The sequence below is a fragment of the Stegodyphus dumicola genome, chromosome X2, assembly GCF_044657685.1.
Source record: "Stegodyphus dumicola isolate Sdum_Otavi_A_Nest chromosome X2, ASM4465768v1".
Taxonomy (NCBI): Eukaryota; Metazoa; Arthropoda; class Arachnida; order Araneae; family Eresidae; genus Stegodyphus; species Stegodyphus dumicola.
The window spans coordinates 44,972,685-44,990,307 of NC_140781.1; the positions used below are offsets into that span (position 1 = coordinate 44,972,685).

The window sequence follows — 17,623 nt, forward strand, 5'->3', positions numbered from 1 at the left end:
GAATTCCATTCACACTTGCGAGACTGGGATATAAGCCGTGGCCAATGAGAGAAGCTAAATTTGCACATGCGTGGATGTGTCTACAACTTTCCCGCGCTGTTTTCCTGCTCGATTGATTTCTCGCGTTCACTCTGCTTGTTTTGTAACAGTGAAATCTTCTGTAGAACGCCGCTTCGTTTTAGCTTCGCTCTATTGGTCGATGCTTATCCCAAACTCGGCGTAAAGTTGAAAACTTTGAACCCTATGCCACGAGCCCTAAACCAGATTTTTTGACGTATCACAGACTGGTTGCCTTGGCAATGGAGCTCGGTTTTAACCAGTTATGCCCTTTACGCCCCCGTCTGAACGAAGCTTTAGGGCTGTTACGCCACTGACTTTAGTTTAGTTTAGTTTTAGGGATGTTCAGAACTTTAAAAGTTTTCCTTAGCAAAGTAAATTCCAGGCATCTGGTGTTATGGTACAGAAATCAGCAATGTGGGAGCATTTTTAAACATATGCTCCAGTGGATTTACAATTTCTGTATCAGAATTCCTATTCAAATTAACTCCACTTTATATGAGCTAGCTCTAGTTGATTTTCATGTTTTAATTCAAAAAGTCTATCTTCAGATTTAAACTTGTCTGAAACTGTGCTTCTCAAAATTTCTACCATGAAATCTGGGTTATTTTCACTCTCTGAACTTTGTAAAACACATTCTCTTAGATCCACTGCTGTCAAATTAAAGAACAATCTGCCCTAATTCTTTCACAATAAACATGAAATTTTCCTTTCTAATTTCTTTTATCGCAAACATTTTGTCTCTTTTTTTTAATGCAAAATCAGAAAAAAATAAAGCTTATGACAATAGGAATTGGCCTACCTCCTTTCCTTTTTAATGATTCTACTCCTGTCACCAGTTTTGTTGTTCATATCTTGATTTCTTGTAATTTGCAGAAGATGGAAGCACATTTTGATGCAAATGCTAAGTTTATATAGGCATTAGTAATATAAAAGTTTTATATACAAAATTTGCATATAATTAACTTGGAATGACTATCCAAGAGATCAAGGTGCACACCTATTTCATAGTGCAGCTTTTGCATATATTCAGTTATTGGTAAGTGTGTGCATGCATTTATCATGCAGTTACTCAGTTCTTATTGAAACCCTGACTTCTTGTGGGTTATAAATCTTTAGGGAAAGTTACATGCATTTCCCCTTTGAAATGTGAGACAGGAAGGGAATATCATACAATACAGTATCATTCTGTACACCTGACTGTTGTCTGGTGATGCATTATAATGCATTCATATATGTAGATGCATTATAATGCATTCATATGTGTAAATGAGTATAAAACTTATGTGTGCATTTTTTATCTTATGTGGGCAAGTCAAGATTTTTTTTATCAAATGTTTTGCTTAAGTTTGGGAGTTGACTTGTATACAAGCTCAAAATGATTTAAAAACAATTTGATCATGAAAAAATTACATATTTTTTATATTTTCAAATATTATTTTATTTATAATCCTAATATACATTAATCAAATTTCACAATACTGGCATCCAATTTGGTATATTCTGTTTAGCAGAGGCAAGTTTTTAATGAACGTCATCATCCTAGATTTCATCTATTATTATCAGCCTCATAGATAATACTGTCTTCAGTTCCATCGTATTGCTGATGCAACATTTTTATCAGACAATCTGGCAAAGAATGAGAACTTGCATTCTCTTTCATCTTCTAGATCTAATTAAATTAGATGACAAAATAATCACTTTTGAATTAATAGGATAATTTTAAATTTGGCTTATGCACAGATTTTCAATTTTGGCTGAATGTTTACAGCAAAGCCTTACCTCCTGGCTTCTATTTGGAAATATATGGTATATCTCTAAATTTATGTGATAAGTAAATTTATGATACAAATGCAGTACTCTTTGAATCTGTGTTTACATTTGTATTTTAAATTAATTTAAATTCTTATTCATAAATAAGTGCAATTTATTTTCATGCTGCTAATTCTTCTAGTTTTTGTCACATTTTCTGGTAAATTACTAAATCTTACTCTTAGTGTTTATTCTTATTCTTTTTTTATTAAAGAAAGTGTTCTTCAGCAATAAATTAATTTTTTTTTTTAATTTATGAAACTTGCATTTCCTTTATATTCCCAACCTCTAGTGATTTTAAGGATAATTCTGTTATTAAATTTTATTTGATCTGAATTGTTTTATCTACTGTAGAAAATTATCGAACTTTTTATGAAGATTTAACCTGTCTTTCATAAGTAAATATTTGCATAAAATTTTGTTTGACCAATATATGATACATTACTAAGTTCCAAGTTTCAAATAATATGTACATTTATTATTTAATTTATTTTCATGATAGAAAAAATAACAAAATGAAATTAGCCTAAGGGCATCAGATTTAAAATATCTAATTAAGTATTAATATATTTTATGGCAAAATCAAATATTGTTCATTCATGCATTTTAAAACAGATTTAAGTTGGTTTGGAATTTGTTGGAAATGGTGTTATTACACACCAGGAAAACCTCCTGGAAACTTCTAACTATAAACAAATCCTATACATTATAGAGCCACCGTATCCTATTTAATCATTTGAATATTGCTTTACGGATACTAATTATCATTTAAAAATATTCCAAATTCCTGAAATTAAAAATTACTTAATGTCATCATTCAAAAATTGTATGATATATGGAAATTTTTATTTTATATGTACATTTAGCATAAAAAGTTATATCAGAAACATAACACGTCAGGATTTGTTTCATATGCCAAAAACTTCTTCACAGTGTAATTATATTTGTCAGTGCTTTAAAAAGACCATTGCAGAATAGCCAACTCTCCTGATTAAGGCAGGAGACTCCCGATTTCTGACCATACTCACGCCAAACTTATTTTCAACATATTTCTCCTGACTTTCTCTTATTCTTAAAATTTCTCACGATTTTTATGTATCGTGGCTTAATAGCACCCCCAAAAGTGATTTTTTTTTTGGCATCTGAAAGCACTTCTTTTTCTCTAGATGCATATTAAAAAAACCAAAGTTGTTTCATCGCTGAGATATGGCGCATTTCTACTTTGTGTATGAGAGTCCGAAAACATCATGTTCTAGTTCTCCAATGAAAATCAAGCACCGCTGCAGGCCATTTTGCATATATTAGTCAATGATCACAAGCGCAAGATCAGAGTTGTTTATTTCGTCACTCTCGCCAGTGGGCAGCGCAAGTTTCACGTGCCACCCAGAAACCGTATAAGAAGCTGCGATCTTTTCTCATAGTTATGTCTAGGAAAAATGGAAAATACTAATGTACTTTTCAAAATTCGTACACAGATGACTTTCCTTCTATTATTCCGTCAAAGAAATATAATATTGAAATGCGTATCATTTGTCATAGCAATTTTTTCCATTTCGAATTGTTGAAGGGCTGATGTTCTTAAACATGTGCATACAGAAGGATAATGTGAGTTGTACTGAAAAAAAAAAAAAAAAATTAATTTTTTTTTGTGTAAACAAAGGACCAAAAGTTATTAATGCAGAATGCCTGTTATCTGCCTTTTTACTGAAGTACAACTTGCCATGTGATGCATCGCATCATGCTGCATCTTTTTTAGAAGATGTTTCCGACAGTAAAATCGCTAAGAAATACTCAAGTACAAGGACAAAAACAGCTGTATTTGTAGAAGAAATGGGTTCAAGAAATTGGTATGAAAAATAAATCGTCAGTTACTGACTGCATTACCGGAGTCTTTTGAAATTTAGTGTAGTTTTCTTCCCATTTTGAAAGGAGATTCAACAGGCTTCAATGTATAGCACAGGTAATTATTAAAACCTTAAAAGAAAGTGCTATTCTTCAGGAATATTGTTTAGCATGCAGTGCCGACAATGCACCAGGAATTATAGGCTTGAAGAATGATGTTGCAGGCATCTTAAAAAAGGAAAATTCAAATGTGCGGATTATGAAATGAACTTGCCACCTCTTAAATTTAGCAGTGAAAAAGAGTCAGCTTCTTTGCAAGTAAGCATGGCTAAACACATTGTTGATATTTATTATTATCCTGGAAAGATTGCTAAAAGGAAGGAAAATCTGAAGCGATTCGAACAGCTGGCATAATACTGAAATATGTATGTACATGCTAGTTATCATTCGAGAAATGTTTATCTGGAACCCTCAAACAGTGGAATTCCATTTTTTGATTTTTTAAGGAAGAAGTAAATGTTTTTAGAGTGAAGATAAAAGACTTTGTTGAAAGTTATAAAATACCTTAAGTGAATGGAGATGCAGTTATTACTTTCACTGTTAAAATTAGGTGTGAGAAAAATTAAGTAATGTCTGCACCTGCGAGCAATTTACTTGGCAGTTCTCAAAATAATACTTCAAAATATAAGCGTAAAGCTCTCCCAAAATAAAAAAAAAAAAATTTAAAAAATTTAAAAAAAAAATTTGCTTGACAAGAGAGCACATTTTCCGATTATTGTAAGTTTATCTTATGAAGAAATGAATATTTATGTTTTAGTCTTCGGACCTATAAATCTTTTTGCTTTTTTGTAGGCTCCATTTTGTTATCATTTGATGTTCTTAACATAATTCTAGAGTGCAGAATTACACTCATTCATCTTTTGAAATTAACGATAAGTGATCTGGTTAAAGTATAATTTAATGATTAGGGAACTGATTAGAATATTTGTCTGTTATTAGAAGGCATAAGTAATAAAACTTTCTTTCACATATAAGTATTTTTGCATTTAAGGAATAATAACTGAACTTTCAGATATTAATTAGTTACTATTTAAAGTTAATTCATTATTAAATAATATATTTTCTTTCTACATATTATTTAAAAAGCCTTTTTTGTCATTGAGAAAATTCTCCTAATTTCTTTAAAAAAAACACTCTTGATTTTTAAGTGTCATAGGTTTTCAAGTATATCTATTGCAACCAAATTACATTAATTCACCAAGCATTCCTTTTATTTTAAGCTAAACACAAATTTAGTATTTTGTCTGCTAACTGTTAGTGGTAGAATCATTGAATGCCATTAGTCCGACTAGGTTCTTTTCTTACTTGACTAGGTTTCCTGGCAAATGAGATGGCTATTTGAGAGCTTTTGTAGTTTTCCCCATATGAAGTGGATATACATCAGTTTACCTTAGAAAATTTTCCACAGAGACAGCTCTTCTCATAATAGATAACTCTGAATAAGTTGTTTTGCCGTACACAGTTAACTTAATCTAATAAACTTATTTTCAAGCATTAAACTTTTAAGACATTAAATTAGTTTTTCAGAAAAATCCAAACAAGGAGGAAAACCTTTTTTTTTAAAATTTTATGAAGTATTATTAAATTTTATTAAAGTTTTAATTGTCACTTGTTCAGATAATGAAAGCTGTGCTGTATATCTGAAAAACAAAAACATTCTTTTAATATGCTGTTAGCTATATGATTGTTGCTATTAAGAGTATTTTCAGATTCGCTTTTAATAACATTATAGCTGTTACAAATATAGATATCATGTCAGCAGTTTTAACTATTAACATTAAAGATTATCTTCGTTGATAGATTTATTTTGAGAACCCTAAACTCAGAATTTTTTTCTTTCCACAACTCCTGCAGCCTCATTAAATGTGTAGTTTGAGCACTCGAAACCAGTTTAAAACATAGCACCAATTCTAATCCTAATAAATTGTATGTTACTTTGATTTGTATTATTATTATCTTTTGTGCAAATAAATTAGTATATCAGTTCAAAAGTTATGGAAAAAAGGAATAATTCTTAAAGAAATGAAACATAATGAGATTTTTGCATTAAGTTTAATATGTACATACAAAACATGTTTACTTATTTTAACACCAAACTGAAGGGTTCTTCCAATAAGAATGACATTATTTTAAAATGAAATGTCAACCACGTTAGAAATGTTATTACTATAACTAACTTTTATTTGTGTTTAGTATGTTCGGACAATCAATCATGACTAAATACCTACTTAAGAATGTTTGGTTATGATCCAAAAATTTTATAAAAGTAAACACTCTTTTGCAAGTCCTCAACATGCATTTCACAAAAAGTATGGTCCACACCTTTCTGTGCTTGCTATTAGCTGAATCATTAAAAATTTTCAAAGAAATTTTATTTTTCATGCTTTTTTCAGAGGGCTTGATCAGAATGAGGAAGGATATGCCGTTATAGTGATTGGTGAGCAATACTTACTGATGATCACAATTTTTTTATGGCCAGATTTAGAGTATTATGTGGCTCCAACAAGATGATGCCACGTCATACTGCTAATGCCATTATTTATGCACTGCAAAAATGTGTTTGGTGAAAAGACAATTTTATGAAAAGCAACTGTTACTTGGCCTCCCAGAAGCTATGATTTAACTTCTTTGGATTATTTTTCATGAGATTATATGAAATGAATGGTCCACAAAGAAACTGCAAACTCCTCAAGTATTAAGAATAAACATCAAATTCTGCCATCATAAATAAGGCCTGATTTAATGCATACAGTCATCACAAATTTGGTTCATTAAAATCGCTTGTGTGCATTAACTTAAGGTGGATACTTAAATGACATTTTATTCAAAACAATGTCATCAATTTTACTTCCAAATAATATGTAAAGTTTGGTTGTATTTGAAATAGTTTTTAGTTTATTTCATTTTTAAATTTTATGATTCTTTTTGGGAGACATTTTATAAGTGGTGCTACGAGAAATAATTAAGAATTTTTAGTATTTCTTTTATTTATTTTATCAGAAAAGAATACTAATAACTAATATTAAATTATTTTAGTTCTGGTGCGTATAGATCATCATCTTGGAATGTTCAAAATAGATTAGGAACAAAATATAACAAAGATGGCTTGCGTCATCAAAATGGGAAGTTGGCCTGCAAAAATGCTGGAGGCTCAGCCTCTGATGAATATAAAGATCTGGAATCAAAAAACAAAAGACAAACTAAGAAGAATCACAACAACCAATCACCACTGCCTCGAGGTGATGATAAACCTGTAGGCAGGAAGAGATATTCCCGTTTTAGTAGGTGGGAAGACTTATGTGATACTGATGATTTTTCTGAGGATGATGAAGAACATTAAATGAAGATTAACATCAATTGTGGACTATGGCCATATAAATTAAAATCTCGCTATTTGTAATTTTTGCTATATTAAGCTATGCATGTGAATTTTATATTGTTAATGGTTTTATGTACCAGCTCTTAAATTTAATAAATGTAATTTGTACCTTTACTGTATAGTCTTGAAATAGGTTTGCTGATATTTATAGTTTTTAATGTGAAAATTTTTATACAAAAAATGCATATTATAACAGTACAAAATTTTTGTATCTCAATTGAATTTGCTTTTCCACAACTATTAGCTAGTTCTTGAAAGACAAATTTTCTTTTTGATTCCATTTTTCACTTCAGTTTTTTCTTTTACAATATTTAAAAATTGTTTTCAAATTTTTCTTTTTACCTTTTTAAAAAATTTTTTTTTTCTTTTTTTTTAAATTTCTTTATTTAAAATATATTAAAGTAGTGAAAGTGCTGCGAGATGTTCAGAAATTACGCTGAGAGATTTCACATATTTATAGAACTGTAACTGATAATACAAAAGAGGTAGGAGACAATGTATTAGCTGCACAGATGCAAAAAGAGTTAAGGTTATGCTATTTACATTATCTTAAGAATTAATTTGAATGAATTAATTTGAAGTTAGTTCATTTTTCAACAAAGGGGACATGGTATATCTATATTGCTGTTGGTGTAATTAGACATTAAATTTAATTGTAAATTGATAAATGATTTTACTTTTGCCATTAAGTGTATGCATCATTACCTTTGTATGAAAAGCTGTGCATCCTTCTTAAAGCAAGTATCACATAAATTTTTGTCATATTTGGAATTTATTCATTACAGATTAAATAAAGTTTGGCAATTTCGATAAATATGTGTAGTGCCAGGGCAATACTGAATCCTATAACCGGGATTGACTTTCAAATGACATACTTTAGAAAGAATTGTTATAAGTTGATTGGTATTTTTATGATAGAAAATAATAAAATTTAAAGACAAACAAACACAAAATTTTGTCTTACATTTTCCCTCTTCAAAAAAGGAAGAACTTGGTGATAAAGACTTTCTGAGAAAAAAGTATTAAAGAAAAGATGAGAAATATTATCATATAAAAATATAAACTATAAAAGTGCAACTGAAATAAATTCTAAAATTTCAATCATCAGTCCAATTAATTTGAAAAGTGCATGGTTTTGTAAAGTGTTCATCCTAACTTTGAAGATTCCTCATGGTTTTAGATTTTTTTTTTTTTTTCATTTTAATCTGAGAATAACATAAATATTGAAAACATTTATATGTACCCTAAACTTATCATACAGAGTTATACATCATAAAATTTATAACATTCTGATCTTCATATTTATAGCCTACCATGTAACATCATAAATGCCTAGTATCGTATTAAAATTATACTTTCATTCTTGTTTACAATTCACTTTTAATTCCTAATTATATACTAATGGAATGCTTCACAGTTCTCAGAGTACTAAGATTTCGATATAAAATTAGGTATTAGTGTATTAATTGGCTAGTGGCTGAAGTTCCTGTAGTACAGTTGCTTGTAAAAACTTCCATTCCTCATGTAAGATAACTGGCTCTTGAAGACTGAGTCATTCCACAATAAAACAAAAATATCACTTTTATAAAAAAATTATTGTAATATTCATTCAGACTAATATGTGCTCTTATTTTTTTTATGGGAGGGTAAGTGAAACAGTTAATTCAGAGGTTATAGTTGTCCTGTATAATATTAAACCATCACTGCTTGTATCATACACACTGAATAACCTACTACATAATTTATTTATACTAGTCATTCATGGTTTCAAATTATCACTAAATTTTCCTTTTTAATTATATTATCCACGTTGAGTATGATTCTACTTCAATAATTAGTGTAATCATTAAATTTTCGCATGCATGTGTTCAGAATTATATGTGTCTTTTACATGAGCATTTTTAATACTAAATCATTTCATGTATAATTGAACATTGTATTTCAAAATACCTGTTTCTTAAAATTAATATAAATTTTTCACAATGTTGCAAAATTACGCTAAATTTTTGAAACCTTCCCTAAGTGAAACATTTTAAATTCATTATTTAATTTATTCGATATGAGTACTAGAAATTAATTTTGATGGCATAAAATTTTAATTTGATAACATTTTCACTTAAAAAGCATTTTGTATTTAAAATTCAATATAACAATAATAATTAAATAGCAGTTTTCAATTCTGTGATAATAAAGAATGTTTTTAGGTGCACCAATTAATTAACTAATCATTCCATTCCTCTAAAAATCGGAGCAGCTGAAAAGAAAATATAACACTGTTATAAATCCAAAGTAATCAAAACGATATGAAGCAGGTATTTTTAATTTGTATAGTGTCTTTATTTAATACTTTATATGCTTTCCCAAAACAACAATCTGAATCTATAGAAATTTGAAAAGAATGAAAAGAAGCACTTCATGTAAACTTTTAATAAGTGTTACATCCATGACCAGTTTCTTTGCAGAGAAATGTAATTCACATTGACTGGAAAAAAATAATTATTGTGGCCTATTGTTTAATAAATGAACTTCTGTTAACACTAGAACTGTGGCAGTAAAAGGGGAAGTGGAGGAATACCATAACATTTCAGATTTCCATAAACATTTCAATACGGACTGACCTTTGAAGCACTAGGAAGTTGCATCTCTAAAGCACTTTTAATTTAATTAAATTTATCATTAATTTTTAAGTCATAAACCATAATATGGCATTCCCCCCTCCCCCCGCCCACCAGCGGCCGAGCGGTAAAGTCGCTGAACACTGGTGGTTCGGTCCGAGGTTCGAATCCCGCGAACGGGCTGGCTGCATGGGCGTTTTCGTGGTTTTCCCCATGTGTAACGTGTATACGAGCCAGTTTCCCTTAGAAAGTCCTCCACGAAGGCATTACTCCCCACAGGCAGATAGCCCTAGTGTGCTTTGCCATAATTAAATACACCAACACCAACCCACCTCCCCCCACACGTGGATGCTGGCACTGAACTTGTTCATTAAGTGAAGATTTGAAGAGAAGACTGTAAAGTAAATAAAATTTGCAAGCAGAGTAAAACACACTGCGTTAATGTACATATGTTCATACCTTATTGGATGAAAAGCAAAGCATAGTGTCTGTCCATGAACTTAAATTCCCTGTTCATGAGCTAAAGTTCCAGAAATTTCAAATTACGGATAGTTGAGTGTATAAAAAACGGAATTAACGTTAAAAAAGCGAAATCAAAGGGGAAAATTTTCCGCTCTTAATTTATAAAAACAATAACCTTATTTGTTGCCAACTTGAATATTAAAAGTCCTACATCTGAAATTGTGTATATTTCAGGGAGGGTGAATGTGTGTGTGCGCCTCAACTGCCATAAAAGGTAAAGAAAATTTAAGATTATTTAAAATAAGATAAGATAATTTCCTTAGCTGGATTTCATAGCACACATACACAGGCACACATGTTCGTCATAGTTGCCCACTCTCACAGTTTTCCAACACAGCTCCCAATAGATCACTGAATCTCCGAGCTTTTCATTTTAGCTTTTAATAATGAAAATGTTTTTCAGCCTTAAATTTAATTTGTGCAAATAAAATTTGAGCAGTTAAAAAACTTCCAGATTTGAAATAATGAAACTTAAATTGAGCAAATTTCATTCCCCTGCCCGTAGTGAAAAAAAATCTTCAGCATAATGTTTCTTATTTGATCTAAATGCATAGCTGCTTACTCTCTCTGCAAAGCCGGGAGTCTATTTTTCGTCACATCTGATTTCCCGGTTGATAGTCGAATCTCCAGATTTCTTTAGTTTTAGTCTTTACTACGAAAAACTCCTAAACGAAATGTTTCCCAGCAACAAATGAATTTTATTAAATTAATAAAACAAAAAATTGGGCAAATTCCATCCCCCTATCCCTAATGATTTTGAGCGTAATTTTTCTTATTAAATTTTATTTGACCTGAATTGTCATGTATGAAAATTAATCACTGTTTAATTAGGTAATGCTAGTATTTAATTTTTGTTTTATTACTAAGTTTACCCACACTGTTGCATACACATTAATTATTTAATTTTATTTTCGTCGTGTTTGAAAGTGCTTTGATAAATTAAAGCTTTCCTTCCTTATTTGAGATTTTCTCGGTAAAAAAGTGTAAGAAAATGACAAAACGAAATTAGCCAAGGGACATAAAAGTACATCAGAATAATATTATAAATAGTTCAAAAATCGTAATCATGCATTATAAAAGGAATTAGGGCTTCTTTTAAAATGGCAGCGGTGCCTCCTCAAAACTCTCTGTTTTTTCCTTCTGATTTTCCATATTTCAAGGCTAAATTATGACATTGCCATAATTTACTGCAGACATTTATAGGATTTTATATGAAGATTCAACCAAATGTTTAATTAGTAAATATTCGTATTTTATTTTATTTTAATCGGTAAGTAGTACTGCACATTAGTAATGTTATCGATACAATAGAAACATTAATAACTAATATTATTTTTACTGTGTTTAAAAGTACTTTCATGAATTAAAGTTTTCCTTCTCTGCTCAGAATTTTTGTAGCATAAAAATGTAAGAAATTGACATGAGAATAGTTGAATAAACTGAATCATGCGTCATAAAGAGAAAATCAGTTTTGAGTTTATTTAAAATGTTTCCGCCACTCAGCGCGAAAACCTGCCGGAAACTGACGGTTTGGTATCAAAAACCTCTCGGTTTTCCATATTTCAAAACTCGCAGCTATAATTTGTGTCTGTGCGTTAGATAAAATTTAATTTTAGTCAATTTTAAACAATTTTAATCTGAATTTAATCTTTTTGATTTGAATTTGGAATCTCTCCCTTTTCAAGTTGCATATATTTTTATTATATATCAATTTCAGTTTTATTTCCACTAAAATTTAACGCGTAAAAATTAGTAGGCAACCTCTTTGAGAAAACGCTTATAGTCACTTAAAATTTTCTAATTGCAGCATACCGGTCACTAATCCACTTGGACAAGAAACGTGTAAAAAAATTCTAAGTAATTTTTTTAAGACTTCGTACCTTTTCCAGTCTCATCTAAGGTAACGTAATTAATAACCAGTTTAAATCCTTGCTAAAATTTAAATTTTTGTGTGGTATAGATATCCATTAATTAAATGTATGGGGCTGCTAACAAGGAAGGCTTTTGCCTCAAAAATTCATCACTCTTAATAACGCGATAAATAAAAAAAGAAAGAAATCGAATGATTTTTGAGAAACTATCAAAGTTACGTAAATTATTTTAGAATTTCTAAAAAATTTTCATTTGAATTATTTTTTATTTTATTTAATAGTGCAGAGGTGATCATATCTACGATGATCAAGTTAACCGTTATATACTGTATGTGTCAGAAAATTTCAACATTAAAACATACTAAACTTCGAAAAATTTCTGTGAAATATTGTATTGTCATAGTAAGGTACCTATGGTTAAAATATTTCAAGAAGATTTGGTTTGGAAAAGTGGACTGAAACTTAGTTTCAAGATCTTGACAAAGTAAAATGAAACTGTGAAAAAAAAAAAAAAAAAAAAAAAAAAAAAAAAAGCTATTTAATTTTTTTTTACATTGAAATTTAACGTTACCATTTGATTTTTTTTTTAACTCTGTACGAAATTTTCCTGTCTGGAATCAATCTTCAGCTTTTGTATCTCAGCGACTTTCAGATTTCTGTTTATGTTTGTATAGCAGTAACTCAGTCACTTAAGCTAGAATAAATTCCGGCTGTAACAAAGGTATAATAATAGAGATGATAATAATAGACAGAATAATATTTTGCCAGCGTTGATTTTTCCTTCATATGAAAGGTACTAATTGCCGAACCAAATTTCCCGTTACTTCATTCTTACTAAAAACTAGATTATCAAATCGTGAGAAATGTCCATTTCTCTATTTTAGATTAATTTAAATTCCCCTAAAATAGAAAAATTAAAATAGAAATTAAATTTTAGACAATCATGAGCAACGAATGAATTTCTACGCATTGCTTCAATCAACGTTAATCACTTGAACTGGAGTAGACTTTGAAAAATGTTTTAATCGTTGTATCATCGACTTTATACTTAGAATTCTTCAATTTTGGATGTGTATTTTAACTGTTTCATGTTTGCATTATCTGTGGCTGCTTATATATGGGCGTACAAAATTGAGAGAATTTTTACATTTGGTCGATTATATCCAGAACGAATGGACATAGTTTAATGAAATTTTGTATGGTTGATATAATATAAAAAATATATCCACACAACAGTCGCGGCACACATGCATTATCATGCATAACACTCATTGCCGAAGGAATGCCTATAACAGAGGTTACAAGATAGAACAAAAGAAGGAGGCTCATAGAGCGTGTGGTCCCATCTAATAATCATACAGCTCTCACAATATAACTTTACTCTGGGAATGAGGCAGTTTATGAGTCTGGTCTGACTCATAAACTGCCTCAGTCTAGTTTATGAGTCTGGAATGAGGCAGTTTATGAGTTCTAGGAGGGAAACCCGAATTGCAGTTGCCTACCCAAGACCGCCTCAGACAGGCTTGGTAGGACTTAGGTTCGGACATTCTTATAAGGTAATCCATCTGATTAATATCCTGACTTTAAAAAAAATATCCACCAAATTATGGAGGAGCATGTGTAACGTAAGTATGAGCCAATTTTCTCCAAAGCGGTAAAGTCGCTGAACTCTGGTAGTTCGACCAGGGTTCGATTCCGAGCGAACGGACTGGCCGCATGGACGCTTTTATGGTTTTCTCCCCTGCGGAAGGTGTACACGAGCAAGTTCCCCTTAGAAAGTCCTCCATGAAGCCATCTCTTTTCATAGTTATATAGCTAACGTACATTACCATAATTATATAAACAAAACCAAACCAAACTGAATAACCTAATCTGTGAAACTTTCCATCCTACGTCCTCTGCGGGCGATTGTCGAATGACTGTTCCCAGCAAGAACGTTTTAGCGTTTCGCTGCATTATTGGGCGTTATTAATCCAGATTCGACTTAGACTAACCCATCATTTCCAGAAGTTTGTGCACGCAGTAGCGAATCACCCTGAATTTTTCTAACATTTTGATACTTTTCTTTTCACACTATTCTACACTCTAAAGAAATGCAGAAACAAATGTGGGAACTTTTAAAATTGCCCGCCCAACCGGTATAGTGGTTAGCGTTGCTGATGTTTGCGCCGAAGGGCCCGGGTTCGAATCCTGGAGAAGGCATGGCTGTTTGTAAATGTATAGTGTCGGTGTGGCATGGCGGCACTCTAAACATGTGGCAAGCCGAAATCTCTCTCGTGTGGTTTGGTGGAAGGGAAGAGGGCTGGGAGACCCTTAGACCCGATCAAAATTGGAGGTAAAACTGAGCTCAATCGCACTCTCACCTTTAAGGTGCTGAAGGCTTTTGCTGACTACAGGCGTAAACTTGCGCTCCTAGCCATGAGGATTTTCGTGGGCTTGGGCTGACTACGTCTGACAAGTGAGCATAAGTAACAGCAACAACTTTTAAAATTGAAATTCTTTTCGAGTTAAGCTGTAATTTGGTTTAACAACAATGAAAATTTACATTTTATGAATTGACAACAAAAGCGATCATGTTTACTTAAAAATAAAATTGATATAGCTGTATGATTTAGTTATGCTTTTAAATTAAAAATGTTTTAATGGCGAATTTCGAACTGTGAGTTGATTGCCTCTTAGTTTTCTGAGCATTATTAGTCACTTTCAGAGGTGGGCGTCTGAGAAGGTATTCGGTGCGAGATATATGTATGAAGTGTCTGGAAAGTAAAGGAAATGCTAAACACTTCTCTGACTGCTATAAGATTAACATTTATTCGTATCGAATTTCACAAAACAGAAAATCACTCATTGGTCATTTGATTTCCGGTGGCTTAATGTTGCCACTCTGGTGAAAGAAAAGTCGCACGCGAAGAGTTTCACAGATAGCGCTACGGCATCGCAAATGATGTCGCCACACACACCCTTCTCAGGGATAACGTTATACCTCGTAGTCTGTCAGATTTTCAGGAAATCTCACTCTTAGTCCAGCTTTTGTGTTTCTAGGATGAATGTCTTTGGAAGGACCATTGTCCGTAGGAAGTGATGGTATTTAATTATAATAATAATTTTGCCACTCTGGTGGAAGAAAAATCGCACGCGAAGAGTTTCACAGATGGTGCTGAAGCTTCGACCCACCGAGGTAATTTATCGATAGTGGTAAGCAGATACCTAAAACCTTTACAAGTTAAAACACAATAACACGCCGAATAAATACTAATTCAGAAGTCAAACAACAAAAATCAGCGTTATACCTACAAAATTTTCACAGGACTAGTTTCGATGGTTTTACCGAACCATCATCTTCAGCTGCAAAACCGCAAATGAACAAGATAGGAAATAATGATTAGATAAGATAAGAAAGCCTGGACAAGAATAAGCAAGTGGCGCCATCTGTTGGCGAAACCAGAACTAAAACATAATTTCTCTAAAAGCCGAAGGCAAATTTGGATTGGAATTAGGATCGTTAACTAGAACAGAAAGATTTTTATGAATGTGAAATGCCTCTAGAAAATCCAGTTCTCCAATGGAAGATGTTTTTTGAATAATTTTGGCAGCAGAAAAATTGAAAGTGTGATTTTCGGACCAACAATGTTGAGCAACAGAAGACCTCTGTGTTTCCTTTTTTGTAACATATGCCTCATGTTCTTTGACGCGAAATTTTAAGGCTCTCTTAGTTTGGCCAATGTAAATTAAACCACACTGGCAAGGAATCCTATAAATACCCCAGGAATTCATATCCGGAATGGGGTCCTTGAGTATAGAAGTTGGAATTTTATTGATGGGAGAAAAAACAACCCGAAAGTTAAATTTCTGCAAAATATGTGCAACTTTATAGCTAATTGATGGAAAGAAGGGAATGACAACAGAATTTTTATAATCTCCTAAAATAAGAGTGTGGCTTTTAGTGTGTTGAGATGAGAATTTTTTAACTGCTTGATTAATAATGTTGGGTGAAAAGCCCCTGTCAATAGCTATTGCTTTTAAATAATTTAGTTCTTCATCAAGGGCTAGTTTGGAGGAGCAAACTTGAAGAGCACGGAAAACATAGGAATAAAATGAAGCTAACTTTTGTTTAGTCGGATGACATGATTTAAAGTGTGGTGGAAGGCAAACCGATGAAGGTTTACGGTAAACTGTAGTACTGAAGTTGGATGTGTTACGTGTGACCAGAATGTCGAGAAACGGAAGAGAATTGCAAGTCTCAAGTTCAAAAGTGAACTGAATAGCAGGATCAATAGAATTCATTGTTGAAAGAACTTCATTTAAATCATCTTTATTACCTTCAAACAGGGTAAAAGTATCGTCTACGTAGCGGAACCATGCCGGGAAGTTTAAAGTTTCAAACAATTTTGATTCATAATAATGCATGTAGATATCAGCCAGGATGGGACTGAGGGGACTTCTTTACAAGTTGGTAATGGGCCAACAATATCCAAGTAGCACAGCAACGTCGTAACGACGTTGCAAACTCGTCGCGGATGTCGTCGCAAAAACGTTGCAATATGTCGTCGTTGCAGATGGAGTTTTTGTCGGATAGACATCGTTATTGCGTCTTTCGCAAGTGATATTTTGGTTGTGAAAGCATCGTATCACGACGTCCTAACGACGCCTAAATGTTCGCAAAATTCCACCTTTTTGCAACAGTTATGAAAATGTCGTTATTATGTCCTCGTGTTACATATTGATTTATGCAGAATAATAAGCTTAATAATTAGTATATTTTTCTTTTTTTTTTTTAATTTTGTATTCCTTGTATTTATCTAAAGTTTAAATATTGTATCATTTCCTGAAAACCAGACAGTAATACAATTTTTTCTCTTTAGACTAAATATGCATAATTAATAATAGCCTTAATTATATTTAGTACTTTAAACTATATTTTTTAAATAACTTAATTTCTAAGTTACGATTATTTAAGATTTTATCATTATTTTCCTTAAGTGAGAGTAATTATGAAAGTAGTTATTATAAATATATAACATTAATAGTAGGTTTTAAGTAAATAAAACTCAATTAGACATAAATAAAAGTAAAGATATATATGTGGGTAAAAAAAAGAGTGTTTTTGATAGCAGCGTTATCACATTTATTTCTGTTAAATCTCAGAGACATTCAAAATTGCCCGTCATGATAAATTAGGAAGCGGTTCTTAAGGTAACATAATCAGTATTTTACTTGAACTCAAGTATAAATTTATTCGCGTTTCACAGTAAAAAATATAACCATTAACTTCTATATCTTCAAGATATGCAAATGAAAGACAGTATAAAGTAGTTAATAAATGTGATCAAAAATATTTCATACAAAAATATCGTAAATCTAATAACTTCCCATATTCATATCTAAAATGAAATAATAATCTAACAAACAACATACATGACAGCATTATTTAAGAAAAAACATGAACTAGTAGTGTTTGAAAGTAT

At 31.4% G+C, this 17,623-nt stretch overlaps 1 protein-coding gene across 7 annotated transcripts in view; it reads left to right on the plus strand.

Moving 5' to 3' along the window:
• LOC118187857 (uncharacterized) overlaps nt 1–7,264 on the plus strand; it is an 89,727-nt gene extending 82,463 nt beyond the window's left edge. For all 7 annotated transcript variants that reach the window (XM_035358174.2, XM_085809160.1, XM_035358152.2 and 4 more), the window contains one exon: nt 6,808–7,264. In XM_035358174.2, coding sequence (XP_035214065.1) covers nt 6,808–7,111 — 304 coding nt within the window. In that variant the 3' untranslated portion in view covers nt 7,112–7,264. The remainder of the gene's footprint in view (nt 1–6,807) is intronic.
• Nucleotides 7,265–17,623: the final 10,359 nt, after the last annotated feature.